The sequence below is a fragment of the Frieseomelitta varia genome, unplaced genomic scaffold (assembly GCF_011392965.1).
Source record: "Frieseomelitta varia isolate USP_RPSP 00005682 unplaced genomic scaffold, Fvar_1.2 scaffold_176, whole genome shotgun sequence".
NCBI classification, from domain to species: domain Eukaryota; kingdom Metazoa; phylum Arthropoda; class Insecta; order Hymenoptera; family Apidae; genus Frieseomelitta; species Frieseomelitta varia.
The window spans coordinates 250,063-268,344 of NW_025109483.1; the positions used below are offsets into that span (position 1 = coordinate 250,063).

At 35.4% G+C, this 18,282-nt stretch overlaps 2 protein-coding genes across 4 annotated transcripts; one reads left to right on the forward strand and one right to left on the reverse strand.

Annotated features, from left to right (window-relative positions):
• Positions 1-406: 406 nt before the first annotated feature.
• LOC122538730 (nardilysin-like) lies at positions 407-5,141 on the forward strand. The gene is made up of 14 exons (XM_043673042.1): positions 407-922; positions 990-1,078; positions 1,215-1,387; positions 1,493-1,606; positions 1,675-1,870; positions 1,948-2,153; positions 2,240-2,410; positions 2,472-2,815; positions 2,887-3,387; positions 3,454-3,604; positions 3,683-3,816; positions 3,880-4,258; positions 4,330-4,843; positions 4,916-5,141. Exons 1-14 carry the CDS (start codon positions 570-572, stop codon positions 5,065-5,067), a joined length of 3,477 nt encoding a protein of 1,158 aa, XP_043528977.1. The 5' UTR covers positions 407-569; the 3' UTR covers positions 5,068-5,141.
• Positions 5,142-6,306: 1,165 nt separating this feature from the next.
• Positions 6,307-17,634, reverse strand: LOC122538732 (constitutive coactivator of PPAR-gamma-like protein 1 homolog). Of its 3 annotated transcripts, XM_043673043.1 has the most exons (14): positions 17,491-17,634; positions 16,361-16,753; positions 16,103-16,275; positions 15,403-16,030; positions 14,702-15,334; positions 14,501-14,639; positions 14,303-14,428; positions 14,121-14,238; positions 13,735-14,032; positions 13,143-13,390; positions 12,730-12,858; positions 12,554-12,657; positions 12,334-12,475; positions 6,307-12,132 (listed from the first exon to the last, which is right to left on the reverse strand). In XM_043673043.1, exons 2-13 carry the CDS (start codon positions 16,566-16,568, stop codon positions 12,334-12,336), a joined length of 2,946 nt encoding a protein of 981 aa, XP_043528978.1. In that variant the 5' UTR covers positions 16,569-16,753; positions 17,491-17,634; the 3' UTR covers positions 6,307-12,132. The 3 variants fall into 3 exon arrangements, with proteins under 3 accessions (XP_043528978.1, XP_043528979.1, XP_043528980.1); XM_043673044.1 differs by having other exon boundaries at positions 6,307-12,475; positions 13,143-13,387; XM_043673045.1 differs by having other exon boundaries at positions 6,307-12,475; positions 12,554-12,642.
• Between the last annotated feature and the right edge of the window lie 648 nt (positions 17,635-18,282).

Genomic DNA, 18,282 nt, shown 5'->3' on the forward strand with positions numbered 1-18,282 from the left:
AGGAGAGAAACAACGTGCGACAAGGACATATATATAAGCGCGGCAGACAAGGATGGTCTTGGTTTTTTCAAAATCCGTAGTCATCGACAATATTTTTATTTTTGAAAACTCCAAAATAAGTACATTTTTGCGGTCGTATCTTTTCAGTTAAGCTTATGTTTCACTTAACCTATAAAATTCCTGAATAAAGATTTACGAATTACACTTGTAAGATTGAATAATAATATATATATATGTAAATAAACAATAATCGTAAAAAGAAAAGTGAAATTTTATTACATAATCTTAATTTTATATAATACGTTCAACATGAATAGTAAAAATTATGACGATTATTATTTCTATTTGTAAAGAGCGTTACAAAAAGAAAATAAATTAACTTCAACAAAATAGACGTACGTTCTGCGATCTGGAAAAGGAAAAAAGAGATCAACGTTTAAGATATTCTGTGGATACAAGGACAACGTACATACGTATAATATGAACAGATGAAGATGGAAGTATCCATTTAAACTGTTGATGCGTTCAACAAAAATGAAAAGTAAGGTTAGGGGCAAGTTCTGTTGCGTATGGTGATACAGTTGATGAGGTGCCTGTTCACAAAGGTTCTCCACTGTACAATTAAAACACGGCCCTGCGCGTTGATAATGCCAAAGAGATCGCTCCAGAGCCCGCCTGAAAAGAAATTGAAACCGAACCAGGGTTCCGTCAGCTCGGCGCAAAACTCCAGTCTCTCTATAGAACATAACCTCAATACGGACACGATGATCATCGACAAAGTGCAAGCGGAGAATCAAACGCAGGAAACGTCTGTGTGCGTTTCAAAGCAAGAGACTTCAGTTTGCGACACGAGACAGCCACGGGAGAAGGTCGTGTACTTGGAAACACCTGTTAAGGCGGAGAATGATAAGAAAGAATACAGGTAAGAGATAAAAGTACAGCCATATATATATGTGCATATATTTCTTTCATTTTGTTGAATTTCACAGAGTAATTAGGTTGGAGAATGGCCTGACTGCTTTGTTAATTGCTGACCTACATTCCTTCTGTACCGAGGATGATGAATGTGCTGATAAAGGTAAAGGAAAAGAATGTACACAGAAAATGTATTTCTTGTACATTCTCTGTACTTTTTGTACAGATTTTTCTCTTATTTCCTTCTCTTGCTTGAAATCTGATGATTTACAAAAGTGTAAATATTTGGTATTGAGCAGAAAATGCAGTAATCACCGAAAGCGAGAAGGAAGACGACGAGGAGACTGACAACGAAGAGGATGAGGAGGAGAGCGGAGAAGAGAGCGATACGGAGGACGATCAGTCAGACTGCGACAAGGATGTTGATGACTCTTGTCCGTGCCCCAAGTCGACGAAAGGGGAAGAAAAAATGGTATCTTTCGTTGAGAATCTTATTGTACAGTGCTCGACGTATACGAGATATGTGAATTATTGAATATATATTCTCAGTGTGCTGCTACGCATGTTTCTTACGCAGGCAGCATGTGGATTGTCAGTGGGTGTGGGAAGCTTCAGCGACCCACCAGAAATCCCGGGTTTGGCGCATTTTCTGGAGCACATGGTTTTTATGGGATCAGAGAAATACACCGAGGTATATTTATCTTGAAAAGATGCTGCAATTCCTGTGGATTTTTGTCTTACTTCTGCATGTGTTAACAGGAAAATGATTTCGATACATTCATTAAAAAAAGAGGTGGGTCGGACAATGCATCCACTGAATGTGAGTTGACGACATTCTATTTCGAGATACAAGAGAAACACCTTCTAGCTGCCCTTGATCGGTTTGCTCAATTTTTTATCAAACCTCTGATGAAGGAAGAGGCTATAACGAGAGAACGTGAATCCGTGGAAAGCGGTACGTGATCAGAGATGTTCGTCACAGTGAAATTAATTAGTTTAGCACTATTTATCAAGATTAAACGATCTGTATAGAGTTTCAGATGGCCTTACCCTCTGATTTTTGTAGAAAAGAACAATTGTTCAGTAGCTTTGCACAGCCGAATCATCCGGCTACGAAGTTCTGTTGGGGTAATTTAATCACGTTACGAGACAACGTAACGGATGAGAAGCTCTACAAGGAGTTGCACAAATTCAGGGAGCGTCACTACAGTGCTCACCGAATGAAACTTGCCATACAAGTCAGTGCATTTCTTTGCAAAAACAAAATTTACTTTACGCAAAGATGCAATGTTAACTTGCAAATTTTTTTTCTCAATTTTTGCAGGCCAGACTTCCACTGGACGTGTTAGAAGACTATGTAATACAATGTTTTGCGAATGTACCAAATAATGATTTATCACCTGACGATTTTAGTTCGTTTAAGGGTGTAGATTCCTTCAACACGCCGAGTTTTAGACGAATTTATAAAATAAAGCCTATAAAAGATGTTTGCGAGGTACGTCTTCGTGATTTTACGAAAGTAGAAGGATCGAAGATTGATATTGTTTCGTTTGCAGGTAGAATTAACATGGTGCATGCCACCTCTTCACGATTTGTACAGAAGCAAACCGCATCAATATGTTTCCTGGATTTTGGGATATGAAGGAAAGGGTTCTTTGATCAGTTACTTAAGGAGGAAGATGTGGTGTCTCGGTATTACTTGCGGGAACGGAGAAAGCGGCTTCGAGCACAGTTCGATGTACGCGTTGTTCAGTTTGTCTTTGATGCTGACTGAACAAGGGCACAAACATTTGCCGGAGGTGCTGAACGCTGTATTTTCGTTCATCAATTTAATGCGCAGAGAAGGCCCCCAGAAAGAGATTTACGATGAAATCCATCAAATCAAGGAAATGAATTTCAGGTGAATCAAAGTAATCGATGAAGTTAAGTAATAATTAGAGTCATTAAAAACGAAAAAGATTTTCTCTGCAGATTTACAGACGAGTCACCGCCAGCGGAATACGTGGAAGACTTGTGCGAAAACATGCACTATTATCCTCCTCGTGATTATATCACCGGAAGCGAATTGTATTTCGAATACAATCCAGAGGCTATACAAACTTGCCTAAATTATTTAATACCGGATGATGTAAACATTATAATTTTTGATAAGAAATTTAATGACGAAGAGTTTGACAAAATAGAGCCTTGGTTTAAAACTAAATACACGGACACGGAGATCTCGCAAGAGTGGATAGAGTGTTGGAGAACTATTGAACCTTTTCCCGAATTTCATTTACCATTGGCCAATATGTACATCACGGACGATTTCAGTTTAATTTCGATACCACCTGGTGTTCCGAAGTATCCCACAAAAATTTATTCAGACGAGATAACAGAGGTTTGGTATCGGCCTGATCCGAAGTTCGGCCTGCCCGAATGTTACATGTATTTTTGTATCATATCACCGATGGCTGTTTGTTCGCTGAAAGGGTAAATATTAGGAATCTTCGCGAAAAATATATGTGAATTTGTTGACAGAGATCGTTAAAATTTCAGTGTAGCTATAATGGATTTATTTGTTGCCATATTGAAGCAATTGTTAGTGGAAACATTATACCCAGCTACAGTTGCTGAATTGAACCACGATATCTACACAAACGAAAAGGGTATTGTGCTTAAAGTGAATGGATTCAGTCAGAAGTTACCAGTAAGAACGCTTGCAATAATTTTTTTTTTAAATAATTACTCATTTAGTGTTTTCTATTTTTTTTATTCTCGTTTTTAGCTTTTGCTGATGACCATTGCAAACTGCATAGCTGATATTCCGACGCTAATAACTAAAGAGTTCTTCGAAGTGATGAAGGAAGAAGAAATTAAAACATACTACAACAGCTTTGTGAAACCTAAAAGATTAGTTCGGTAGGTAGTGAATTCTTGCAGAGTCTTACAACCTACATCTATATATTTTCCTTAATGTTTCAGAGACGTGAGATTATCAATCCTAATGCTTGTCCATTGGACGGCCACGGACAAACACGCTGCCATTCGTAACGTAGAGTTTTCCGAGTTCCAGAACTTTGTCAAACATTTTACTGATCACATTTATATTCAGTGCTTGGTACAAGGTAACATGACGAAGGAAGACGTGATTAAAAACGTTCAAGAGTGTGTAAAGGCATTGAAGTGTGGCCCGTTGTTGCCAAATACTATGCCACAAATGAGAGTGGCGCAAATACCAATCGGCTCGCATTATTGCAAAGTAAAGAATTTCAACAGTACTGACGTGAACTCCGTTGTGATGAATTACTATCAATCCGAGGTTTCATCCATTAGATTGTTAGTTATTATCGAATTGTTAATTGTAAGTAGAAATTTAAATAGTATCACTTGCATTATATTATACATTGTGTAATAAATATCTCCTTGATTTAGATGATTATGGAAGAGCCTGTTTTTAATCAGCTCAGAACGCTCGAGCAACTTGGTTATAATGTATTTTGTTTATTAAAGGATACCTTCGGTATCCTCGGTTATACTGTCACAGTATACACTCAGGCAGACAAGTACAGCACCGAATTTGTGGATCAGAGGATAGAAGCGTTTTTGGAGATGTTTAACAACATCTTGAAAGAAACCTCGGAGGACGATTTGGATAGTGTCAAAGAAGCAGTAATAAAATTGAAACAATGCGCGGATATACATTTGAAAGAAGAAGTTGATAGGAACTGGACGGAAATTATAAGTGGCGATTACATGTTTGATAAAATAGAAAAAGAACTGAATATGATTGAACACATAAAGATCGACGAATTAAGGGAATGGATGAGATCTCATACACTTAACGGGAGTAATTTCAGGAAATTAAGCGTACAAGTAGTTGGAACCGCAAATTCAGCCGATACGGATACAGAGAATAACAAAGATATCGAGGCAAATGCAACTGATTGTAAGTGCGTCAATTTTGCATCGTACTGTATATCGCATTGTTGAATTAAAATATTATTCACTTTTTTTGCAGCTAATTCAAAAATAAAAAAACATGGGGACGTGAAATATTCACTGAATTACGTTCCTGCCACGGAGCTTGACAAATCCGCGCTTCATATTACCAACATCGAGGAGTATAAAAACCAGCTGTACATTTATCCTGTAACTCACACCGCTTTATGATACTAAATATTTTTAATGAAATTAATAGTCATGTTTGAAAAAGTTTTGAAAAACTGGAACAAACAAATAACGCATGTGATCTGCTATTAATCGTTCGTTTTATCTCGTTTAATTAAATGAATACTCGAGATCAAATTATAATTTTAATGATTCTTATTACAATTTGCGTTTTTCATAAAATAACAAAATAATAGTAATTTCGACAGTAACGCTGGATTATTAAATTGAAGAAGATAGCGCGCATTGATAAAAAGGAAATGAAATAGAAGATGAATTCACAAAATTATCATTTTCTTTCTTTTTATAGTTCTTTTAATTGTATTCAAGACATGACAACACGTTTTAATAAATCATTAAACTTCCGAAAATGTCAGCCAACCATCTCCGAGAACCTCTCATACGAACAACTTTCTTTACAAAATCTTCACAGAAAGTTTGTTTCCTCTATAACGAACCGTGCAGCGTGTTCTGCAAAACTTTCATTATTTTCCTCTTCAACTCAACAGAGAATCTCTATGAACCATTGCCGTTCTCTTTACTTTGCATGTGTGTCGTGTAATTGCATTTATACAAGAAAAACGAAGATAAATATATATATACTTTTTTTTTCTTCAAAAGAAACAAACTTAAAATATCTGTCGTTGGAGAAACTTCTCTGCTCATTGGGGATAAAGAAAAACAGCATTCCTTGTTTCCCAATACACAATCATTGTCTTTTTTTTCTTTTTGTTTTTTTTTTTTAGGTGATTTTATTAGTTTTTTTGTATCCTCAAAAAAAACATCCGTTCAGCTAGCAGAGCAGTTGCGTTCCAAAGAACAGATTTACAGTAAAATGTTGATGCAATTTGAATACTCTAAATTGTTACAACATCCATTAAAGTGCATTCTGCATTTAGTATTTCGAATAATTGTTGAATATATTGATTTTTTTTTGTTCTGTAGTATTATAGAGTTGCCACTACATTTATACAATGATTACCTCCTACTTTCCAAATATGTATCCGCTTTAAAAGTATCTTAAATGTGACATTTTTTTTTAGCTTTATAATAATTTTCGGTTGCCTCGTGTTTTCGCCAGCACTGATTCTTCCGTTCGTTACTTAGTTTTGTGATTTGCTTTCCACACGCCTGTTTCTAAATCAATATCAATGGTATGAAAAATTCTTTGAAACTTGTCCCATTGCCTTTCAAACGTACAAATAATCAACTAAATTTTCGCGCTCCGCTTTCTCCCCCCCCCCCCTTTCCTTCGCTTGAAAACATATTTGCCCTGGTTTTTTAACTAGCAAAAGCATAGAATCAGCTCTGCTTGACACTAGACATGAATGGGGTATATGTTACAACAGTAAGTTACAAGATAGAATAATTCAACAAGAATACATTGATGTAACAGTGTATTATTGAGAAATGCAACAACTAAATGAGTCGGCCAGACGGTACTCCTAACATTTCCAAACACATCTGCAAGTTACCAACTAATACAGCGTATTGTTTCTTGGATACAGAAATTTTGCGCACCATTCTGTTTGTTAACTTCTACAGCAAAAATGCATGTATAAATAATATCTCGTTTGGCTCTCTCTTACACAGATCCAACGATAAATCATCATGCTATAACAGCGTCACGCTAATAAATAGTAGTTTGAAGTATGTATATGGCAATTTTATTTTTCTATTGTTCCAAAAAGTTACCACCTACCGACCCATATAGGTTGAAAATAATGCGACCATTGACAAAAATCATAGCGCATGTACAATTTTACTTGTTCTTTTTTCTTTCTTCTTTTCATATTTTTATCTGCGCAAAAGATTACACTTGATTGCACTACACACTTGATTCAGCAATTATCTTGTTGTTTTACGTATTACAGAAACAAAAAGAGAGTAAAACAGAAAAAAATATTAAACGTACAATGATTATAAATTGTAACATACAAGGATTACCCTCTGTGTACGCACTTGGTATTTTTTTTTTAAATCGTATTATCTTTTTCTTTCTTTCATTGTTCTTGTTGCTCTCTTTAGCTATGAAAAATAATAGCAGAATATACGTTATGTAATATTTAATAAGAATATATAAAGACGGGGCCCACATACATTTGCAGCTACATTGATAAGTGTTTAATTCGTTACTTCATCTTTTTTTGGTTTTTTACTTTATTAATACTTTTTTTTTATTTACTGTATTTGCTACTGTACTTTTAATATATCTTGTTAATAGGATATGCAAGCGAAAAACTATGGTAAAAAGAGAAACTTAAAATTTACATATCGTAGCATAGTTATAGCAACTCAATATCATCTTCATTTTTCCTTTTTCTTTTTTTCTTTTTTTTTCTTTTTTTGATCAGGGGCACTCTACGCTGTAATTTCATTTTATTGCGTTGCTATTCGGAAATTCTGATATCCTACTAGCACGAAGCTATTAAGTATAGCGTACATTGTAAAAAAAAAAGAAATCAGAAGGAAATGTCAGACATTCTTTTCTTTTTTTTTTTTAATGCCTATCGGTTGCGTGCTTCTATGGAGATACAGAGTGAAGTAATAACATAAACTTATTATTCATCGATTTCTTTTTTTTTTTTTTGTGGCAATCATTTAAAACAAATCGTTGAAATTAAATGATCTGCTCCATTTTTATACGTTATATTTTTTTCCCTATGTACATATACATATATATGTATAATCTTTCGCAAAAAGACCTAAGACTTTACTACAATGTGATTACAAATCAAACGAAGAACGAAAGAATAATAATAATGAAAAAGAGAACATAATATATAAAAAAAAAAATAAAATTAAACAGATAGAGAAGAAGCGAAAGTTTTCCATGACTTTTTCACATTAGAGGACATGACAAATCATGCCTTGTTTTCAGTTGTATTAGCTATTTTGCTGCATCGACGATGAAATCGAAATTTACTCAAATGAAACTACAACTGTAACACTGATTGAAAGTGAAAAACGAAAGAGAGAACAGCCGGCTGGAAATTGACGCTTTGATTTACAATAAAAGTGCTCTTCTACACATTAGAAAAAAAAAAGAAACAATATATATATATAGTCGCTTAATTTACATTCTCGTTCGACCGTTTCTCACTTATTAAGCATTTATCATCATCAATATTCCAGCATCATCGTTATTATCATCATCATTATCATTGTATCATCATTATCATCATTGTTACATAGCAAGAGTTTAAAGATGTGCCTTACTTCGAAATACAATTAATTTTCCATTTTACCACGATGACACACAATGTTCGAAGATCGAGTTTATAAATGGGATTTTTCCTTTTTTTTTCCTTCTTCTAAATACATAAAGAGAGATTAATTCATTTTATATGTTGGCTTATTTTGTTTCGCATTCTCGTACGGATACTTCCTCTATCTCGTTAATGATGTTTCGTGGGCCCCTTATTATTTTGCATGTTTTGTTATTTCATTTGTCTTCTTTTTCTTTTACTACATATTACAACGAAAAAGCAGGCACGAGTCAGGCGCGCACCTGTTCTTTTTACGTCGATCATTTTATTCACCGTTTCCTTTTTTTTTTTTACGCAAGTTTCCACTTCTTTCTTTTGCATATTTTATTTTATTATTTCTGCGGTACTTCTGCTCTGTTGTGTTGTTTTTCTTTTTCTTTTTTTTTTTCAATAATATGGATTTTCGTATATATTTTACTTCCTTTTATTCATTCTTTATTTTCCCCCCTTTTCCATTTTTTCATTTTTTACGTTTTTTGTTTATATTCCATATTCGTGGCTTTGCTTGGCTTTCGCTTCAATATTTAGTTATATTTAAATTATTTCATACATATTTATTGCGTTACTTCATATCAGTGCAGCAGCAACTGATCGTTGTGTACCATTATGTTTTTTTCTACATACGGTTACATATATTATGTCTCTTCTTTTTTATCGTTTCATTTTCTTCTTTTTTTTTTTTTTACCTTGTTTTATTACATATTTTGTATTCTCCGGTTTGCGTATATCAGGATGATCGATTTCTCAGAAAGAAAATCTACCTTTACACGAAAAGAGTAAAGTGGCATTTTACTCTCAAATATTCATCCGTCGGATCTGAAACGTCTCTCTGCCTCTAGTGTAATATTATTATTATTATTATTCTTATTCTTATTATTATTATTATTATTAATATTATCATTATTATTATTATTATGTTGGTTAGTCGTTCGTGAGCGATTTGCGTCGTTTTAATTTTAAATTGCAAAGATGTACGTCATTTTCCCCATCATTTTCTCCTTCTTTTTTTTTCATTTTTATATACGTCGGTGCATATTTTATAGTATATCATATACTGCATTTGGAAAATAACAGTGCGTATGAACGTGTATTATTAACTGAAAGTTGTTAAATGATAGCAATATTTGTTTCTATTCTTTTCTTTTTTTTTTAATGTACACAGTTCCATTCACCAGGGATTTTTTATTTCGTTTCATTATTTTTTTCGTAAATATCATGGTATTTTTCAAATCGCGTTAGGAAAACTGTTTATTATATGCATACACTGGTATAGTTCATATTGAAGCTGATATTTAATTTTCTCTCTCTTTTTTTTTAGATATCCTGCCTATTTTCGTGTTTTATTTTTTTCGGTTTTCACTTGTTTTTTTAAACTTTTTTTCTTTGTTCGCAAGCAACTCAGAACTTTGAGAGCTTTGGAGACACAAAAGAATTAATGAGATTTTCTTATTAAATCACGGATGTCAAACATGTTCAATATACTATTCGTCTCTTCTAAAGCACTTTTTCATCTTTCCCTCTATGTTTTCCCCCCTCCCCTTAAATCTTTTTTCATTCTCTGTACAATACACTTTCTATGATCTTAGTCATCCATTTTAACTCTTTCAGGCTCAGTTCAACCATCGCTCAAATTATATAAAGTTTCTCATTGTCTTAATGCATTTTTTACGCAATAACAAATCTACAAAAATATAACATTTTTATCTTATCTCTCATTATATTATTTCAATAAATGGTTTTCTCTCTCTCACAATCGCTTTCTCTCTCGCTCTCTCGTTCGCTCTTTTACTCAACCTAAATTACCTCTGCACTTTAGACGCATATCCTTTCTTTATGCCATTTTCATCTTTTTATCGTTTCTGTTTTATATTTGCATTCCTTTCTCATAAATGATCGTGTTCTGTCGTGCTGTCTTGTATCTCTGTTATATGTGTATACTTTGCTGATAAAAGAACCCACCTCTTATCCTTCAAACTCCAATGATCTTTGGTAGAATGTCGTTTCGACTATTCTACACATAAATAGTATTTTTCTTTTTTTCTTTTCTTTTAACATGATGATCTCCTACATTGAACCGGTCCTTCGCAATAAAAGTGCGAAACTACCGGTTTCCTTTTTTATATACACCAACCTCGCACTCTCATTTCTAAACTATTCTTATGTACAATTAAAGAAGGGACACATCGTATCTCTTCGAAAATATGCTACAAAAGGCACGAATTTCTAAAATTTTAATGCAAAAAAGAAAAAAAGAAAAAAAAAGACGAGGCAAAGATAAAAACGATAGAAAACACAAGTAAAAAAATTCTTCAAGCGAAACAAAGGTATTTTTCTATGAGGCAACTATCATTCTTTTGTTATTGTTGTTATCAATTAAAATATAAATCAACCAGATAACGCACAGTGTAGCATATTTTCCAAGCGACATCGGAAGACCTCTGCAAGAGTAACTCTTTCAGAGAACTTCGTCTTTTTTTTTTTTTTTAATTCAAGCCGATTACTCTCGCAACTAGTCCGCCGTTATGCCCACGAGTACATATCGTATCTCTTATCGTACATGGAAATTTGTAATTCGTTCAAAAGTCATTCATTCCTCTCTCCATCGACACAACAGCAAATAAATATATCAATTCGGCCACGTACACGCGCGTACAACACATTTTCAACCTTCAATTTTATTTATGTTATTATGTGGTACGCGTGTGTACGTAAACCGACACGCGTTAACATCCCACGTTTATATACATTTCTTATGTTTCTCTATATGTCGTTTTCATAGTACGGTATTTTCTTTCACTCCCTCTCTTTCTTCCATTGTAATTCTCACAAATAAAACAAGTATTCGTTCACAACACTCATGTAATCTCACAGACGGTACACTCCATTGCATACGTACATACACACAAGCACACACCATTCACAACTTACATATAATATACTTGGGAACCTCTAGTCTAAATTATATATAAATATATATTTTACCTATATGAAAAGCATCAGTCTCATTTGCTAATGAACGTCTCAGTATCCTATCTCACGTTATCTACAAAACACAGTAAAATCATTCGTGATGTACTGTCCAGTCCAAATTTTGTCCATTTTGTCCGTCTATAATGAGAATAAGATATCTGTCTGATGTCTACGTTATTAGAGATCAGAGTACTGAGACTGTCAATGCGAGCATTTCATATAATACCGGAAAATATATATTTTCATTGTAAAAAAAATAATCACACTTCTTAAGAATTAAATACTTATAGCAGCTGACGACTTGTTCTCGTTCTTAGTAAAATTAGCGCACGCATACACTAATCAGTCGAGTTCATCTTTATGGTGATCCGAGCGGAGTAGCAGTAGTTTTAAAAACACGCTCGTGTTAGCACAAGCACGATTTCCTTGTATTTTTTTTTTTTATGTTTTCTTCTTTTTTCTTAAATCATGTTCGTTTTTGCTCTTATCCTACACAGTGAATGGTACGTTTGGCAGTGAGGACATCGTATCGTGTATGTCGGAAATGGGTCTTGTCGTTTTACAATATCTTGACATCGCGTTAACGATGCTTTTTCTCCTACATTAGTTTAATTAGTTTGGCCCCATCAGAGCTTTAGACATTGTTGAGTAATTTTGCGCGTAACATTTGAAGAGTTCTCTCATTATCTTCGTTGTGCGAAAATTCAAGGCAATTTTGTGTATATTTTCTTTTTTCAAAGCACCGAACTTCCACTCCTCATCTCTTTTCTTCTTTTTTCGAAGCACTGAACTTACATGAAAAACAACTCCAAATCCTTTTTCTCTCCTCCTTTAATTTATAAAAACAATTTTCTGCACGATCGAATATAACTGCGTTACGTGGAATCATTGCGTTGCAACTTTCAAATGTCATTGGCGCATCATTACTCGTTTACACACACTTGTTTTCTCTAAGAAGATTCTTTTGATTGCAGTCTTGAGTCACATCCGGGAGTGTCTAAAAGTCGATATAAACGTGATGTATAAATACCTAATTTTCAGCGGCGACTGGAGCGACCAGCGATGCGTCACCCTGCCCTTTTTCTATTCCTTTGCCATTTTCCACGGCATCTTCGAATTGGCCTGGTACTGGCAGTGCATCTTTTGTTGCGTTCATGTTTGGAATAGAGTCACTAGCAATACCAACAAATACGTATTTACAGAGATGTATCTATTTTGTGCATTTACAGATTCAAACAATATATACTTACTTGTAATCAGTTATTCCATCGACATTATTGCCTCGCCCTCGATTGTCTTTTTTGTTCTCGCATTCTTTGTTCTTCTTAACCGGAGCTTTCTTTTTACCAGTTGCCTGTCACAATAATTCACTTTCGCTATCTTTTTTTTGAACGAAGCGAAGAAGTTGGGTAGCAAAGATGTTTACCTTCATTTGTGTCTTCTTTCCACGACCTGCGATTTGCGTACGGTTGTTCCCTCGCGTCTGAAACGTGGGCCGGCCCATGGGAGTGAAACCACGAGAGAGACCATACTTGAGACCACCAATTGAAGTCACCTTAAAACAATCGCCTTAAAAGGTTACACTGAAACCAGCTCTAATTTTCTTTAATATCATTGTGATTTCTGTCTTTTTGAAGAACACAAAATTTAGAACAATATCTATATTACGTTGTATCAATTTATTTATCACAGAATACATTGACCACATAACAAATCTTTTTATTTTCTCTAGTAATTTTCTTTCAAATGTCAAACAATTGATATTATAAAAGTGGAAAGTTTTCTTATCGTTTTCTGGTATCTTATAATGTGTAAATTATGTAGCAGGATATCGCTTACCTGTGGCGGAAGCCGCCCGCGAGGATGCCCCTGTAAAGGCTGAGGTAAACGGCCGGGTTGTCCATAGTTTGGACCCCATTGTCCAACGACGACTCCAGCAATTTCTAGTTGTCCACCACGGGACGGTATTGGGCGACGCATTAATCCACGTTGAGGCATAGTTCCGCTGCCTCTTCCGCGCATTAAACTATCGTTAATGGTACATCCAGCAGTCAGAATATTCTGCGGTACTGACATGCGAATACCTACTAAAAAAGAGACAATTGAGTAAAAAAAATTGAACATTATATTGATAAATAAAAATAAAAAGAAATAAAATAAAATTTATGTAGCTCTGAGATTCGCAGATCAAATAATGATACATCAAATCCACGAACCAATATTACAGCTGTATATTTTCTTTTCTTCCACTCTGAAAACATACCAGTAAAAGGTGCATGGTATGCTAAAGTATTGGAAGGAAAAAAATCAAGAATGACTAACTAGAGATTCAAACTCAGGAGCCTTTGCTTGATAAGACATGTGTTTTGTCACTGAGCCACGACAAACTTTAGGATATATTAGAAAGTAAAGAATTTGTTCAGAAACGAACCTGGACCAACTGGTGGTGCTCGTGCGAAAATAACGTTGGTACCCTCTAATATAGCTTTTTTCATCCGCTCGACTTTCACGATACGATCTATATGGCCACCACAGAGTTCTAGTAAGTTTTTCGCGATTCTAGCACGAGCTAGCGTGTGATGGAACAGTTTTCCATCGAAATACAACCATGGACAGCACATTAGCCATGGGATCGGTGCACCACAAGCGTCATTAGCTAAGAGAGCAGTCTCAACACCGGCCATGAATAAAGTAGCTAATTGTACTCCGCGTGATGTTACTAAAGGAAGCTGCATAAAGAAAATAGTATAGAATATTGTAAGAAGATAATATAGAATTTCCATCATAAGCTTTTGATAAAAAAATTATTCAAGTTACCTGGAGATCTTGTAAATGCTGAGCGTTCATAAGCTCTGGTGAAAATGCCTGTGCAATGAAAGCATCTAATTCCCAACGGCGTAGAACCTTTATTTTATCCGAAAACGACATAATATATCTGTAATAAAAATAAATACTTAAATAAATAATTTTTAAATTTGAGAAAGAGTCATACAAATTACCTTAATACACAAGCCATAACTAAAAGGTGTTGCGGTACGTAGGAAGTGTTTAACATAAGAGGTGTATCTGACTTCATACAAGTCAAGAATCCTCGTAAACGACGACGTTTGTCATCTATGCCCGTGCTGCGAACGAAAATTCGGTGTGAATCTTTTTATTTTCCACTAACCGCAATTGAAGCAGGAAACAATACACACCCAAACCACAAACGTTGAATCGTAGGTACACCCCAACCAATCTGTTCCGCTTTCACAGGTTCTGGAGTTATGTATGGATTCGATTTTGACCACACCCACTCCTTTATCACAACGTCTGGGACTTCGATTTTTTCACTATCTGTTAATCAATAATGTATCTCTGATTCGTTTAAAGGTACATTTGACGTTAAATTTACTCACCTCCCTTCTCTTTACTTTTAGCAGCTAAATACATTCTGTGATGAAGATTGAATAGTATCGCATACACCATTTGCCTGACGGGTCTATAAATAAGATGGATCGATGGGAATTCACGATGATTCTCATCTTCGAGAAGAACAGGCAGTTTAATTTCTCCGGCGATAAGAATCTGATAAATATGAGGAGACATTAAGCCTTTCTGATGCCGTTCGGATGCGGTACGCATCACTTCTGGCACCGTGCTGGGAATAGTCATCATTTTCTCCGTTTGCTTCGACGAATCAGCCGTCGCGTGAGACGGTGACGTAGCGGAAGAACTGCTGCTCGAGCTGGACGAACTAATTAGAAGATTGTGTGTGCCATTTATGGTATGCCCATTGTTTTGTTCTTCCTCTGTCCTAATATTATCAACGTCACCGTGGCCCTGAATTCCCGGTGGATCTATCACAATTTGCGGTGCGGACTTGGCATTTGCAGTAGCTTGCTTGTACGCGTTCAAACTTTCGCGTTCGCTTTCCACGGTTTCGGATGCAAATCTGGATGTTTCTAAATTCGAATCGATCTCCGAGGTTGACGGTGTATCGGATAAATTCGACTGTTGTTGCACGCTCTGCTTTGAATCCAATTTGTGTACTGAAATAATTGATTCATTAAAACCAAGATACAGTAATAAAGGTAATAAAGATTTGAGAGAAATTTACCTCTATTTGGTTTTACTGGTTTATAATGTAAAAATCCATCCTTAGTTCCATTTATATAATACTGAACCGATTGCCTTAGTTTCGGACACCTCGGATCGGACAGGGATCCAAAAACTTTCTGCGAAACCACATCCAACTCGACCGATGGTAAGTCTCGAACGAAATTAGCTATCGTTTTAATCGTATGTTCAACGTTTACTTTGTTCAAATTGGTATTGACGTTCAATTTCTTATAAAAATCGGCTAAGTCATGCTCAGTTAAAATATAATTTCCAAGTAACGCGGCTAACAAGCATAGTCTATCGGAAGGGATGTTCAAAGCTTTTAAAAGTTCTGGAAGAATATACTCCTTGGTGTCGAGAGAGCCTTTGTATGTCAGTTTCAACTGTTCAGACGAAAAATACCGTGGAGGATCGAACGCAGCATACTCCGCGTCATCGGCAATTAAGCCATTAAAATTGTTTTCTCGGCAATATGCAATCACTTCCTGATGATGGTCATCCATACTACATAGTACCGTAACATTCAAATGCCTTAAAGCCATACGTAGACTGGTCCTTAAACACACTGGTGGGGTCCACCAAATTTTTGGTGGTGGAGTGCCTTTGGTTGAAATATGTTTTAACACCTGAAAAATGCACAATCACATGAATATCGTCACAATATATACTTCAAACATTTGAATAAATTTATTACTTACGTTATTTACTTTAATTCGCATTTGCAATTGATTTAAAATCCAGTCTGCGCGTCGAGAAGATTCAAAACATCCATTAAAGAATACAGCTAATTCTAAACCTGACATTTCTGTTGCTTGTATGAGAACAGCTAAAAACTGCAACATTCGGTTCCACTGTCCTCCACAAGCCCAATCTAAATAAGAAATTATATTTCATTGAACAATTTTATATAATGTAATATAACAATTGTACAGAAAAATATATACATATATATGTACCTGAGAAATATCCTCCGTATAATCTATCTAAGCAGCATTCTCCATCAAGGACTAGCCTTAGTTTTCCCGAATGTAACTGTTGTGCTTTACCAACTCGATTATGTTGTCTTTGTGTGATAGTACGTGCTATTTTCAATAGATCCACAGGTACAGACCCACTCTGTATGTAATTACTATCCAAAAAGACTTGCAAATCTTGAATGCCCATTTTGCTCAAGATTTCTTTAGTGACATACAGTTATTAATTAAATTTGGTTGACTGATCACGTTAACGTTACAATGTTTTTCTTCGTTTTCTTTCACTTGTTAGACGAGCAAATGTTCCTGTTGGATTTCGATTTTGGATACTTTTAAGATACGAAGAAATCTAATTTCAGTTTCAATAATTTCAACCTGGAACACAAACATTGTTCATTGGGTGCCTCTCTCTCTTTCTGTCTCTGTCTTTCTATGATTATTCTTAGGGCTAAAAATAAATCGTCCAAGAGCCAATCGGGAATGCGATTTGCAAAATTCATTTGACAGATTGCGCACATGCTTGGTCCGCTGAGATTTTCTTTGACGAAAAAGAAGAAAAGAAAAAAAAGAAGAAAAAGGAAATATAAATTCGAGATATAACTCGAAGAACGCTCGACGGTTACATCAACTAGTAATACAATGACAGATAAATCTTCAAAGCGGAATGTTCGATTCTACATCCCAATCCGGGATATACAAACATCGAGATCACGGCCCTCGATCAATGGGAACGCTCGGATACCGGAGATTTGTCATATTCGGGGCACAAGTATGCCGACGCCATTTATTTTGTTTATATGCGGCCATTCCGTATTGTCCGATTTTCTTTTCCCAATTGAGCCGATCGATTTCTCCAAGACGATTGTTGACGAGAACGAATAGCGGTCTGCCGTGATTTTCACCGTCGGTTTCTCGGTTAATTGAACGTCCTCGAGAAAGAGGGGCTCTCCGTAGAACCGGCATGGCGAGAGCGAGCATCGTTCGTCCGCTGTTAAAACTTACGCAAGGAGTTCGCGCGGTTTCGTGGCCAGTCTTCCCATACGAACGACACCGCGCGAATCTCTGTTGATATTACACGGTCGATCGTAGTCCGAAAACAAGACAGTACTTACGTTAAATTAGCGATAATCATCGTGGCCCCAAAGAAACACAAAACACACGGGCTTTGAGAGTAGGTGACGTCGGATTCGAAAACGGAAATGAGCGCTCGGCCGCGCTCGGACATCTACGTTGTTTGCCCCGGCTCCATGAGAATCAAGTCACCCATTGGATCGTCCGCCAGAATCCATCGCGTTTACCGGAAGTGGGTAGCGTAACGTTGTTTTTAAATGCGAAACTCTCTGCCGGGCGGCGAAACAGATATTTTCGCTAGGGATGCGACTCTCAAATGCAGCACTTCGTAAGAAATGAGATCCTCTGAAATTAACGAAGATTAATGAAATTTTATGAAAATTGGGAAAATTTTGTATGCTACAAATCATTTTGTCCGTAGGATTTTCTTTCATTAATTCGATAAAATTCTGCTCTCTTCGAAGTGAACGTAAACTTGACCGAAATTTCCAAAAATAGTAAAAAATTTTAATTGAAACCGGAGTATACAATCGCAAAAGAAAATCGAAAAAATAAAATTAAATTAAATTAAATACAAATTTTAATGTTTTGCAGATTGGGTAAGAGAATTTCTCGAAAATTCTCTCGTTGTCTACGCTAAAGGAAACGTGAAATCATTTTTGTCTTTTCATTCTTACTAATAAAAATAAAAAGATCGAATTTATTTTTTATTAAATAATTGTACTCTTCTTGAAATCAATTGACACTTCTTAAAGAAACGTAGGCATTAACGATGTTTGAATAATCATTTCTTTTTTTTTTTTTTTTAATATTCTTTATACAAATACATTCAT

Bases quoted from the DNA above. Each gene is read 5' to 3' on its own strand.
- LOC122538730 (XM_043673042.1), top strand. From the start codon at position 570: ATGGTGATACAGTTGATGAGGTGCCTGTTCACAAAGGTTCTCCACTGT. The intron at 1,079-1,214 runs GTAAAGGAAAAG...GGTATTGAGCAG, and splicing joins TGATGAATGTGCTGATAAAG to AAAATGCAGTAATCACCGAA. The intron at 3,605-3,682 runs GTAAGAACGCTT...TCTCGTTTTTAG, and splicing joins GATTCAGTCAGAAGTTACCA to CTTTTGCTGATGACCATTGC.
- LOC122538732 (XM_043673043.1), bottom strand. From the start codon at position 16,568: ATGGGCATTCAAGATTTGCAAGTCTTTTTGGATAGTAATTACATACAG. The intron at 14,640-14,701 runs GTGAGTAAATTT...ATTGATTAACAG, and splicing joins TAAAAGTAAAGAGAAGGGAG to ATAGTGAAAAAATCGAAGTC. The intron at 14,033-14,120 runs GTAACTTGAATA...TTCTTTATGCAG, and splicing joins AGCATTTACAAGATCTCCAG to CTTCCTTTAGTAACATCACG.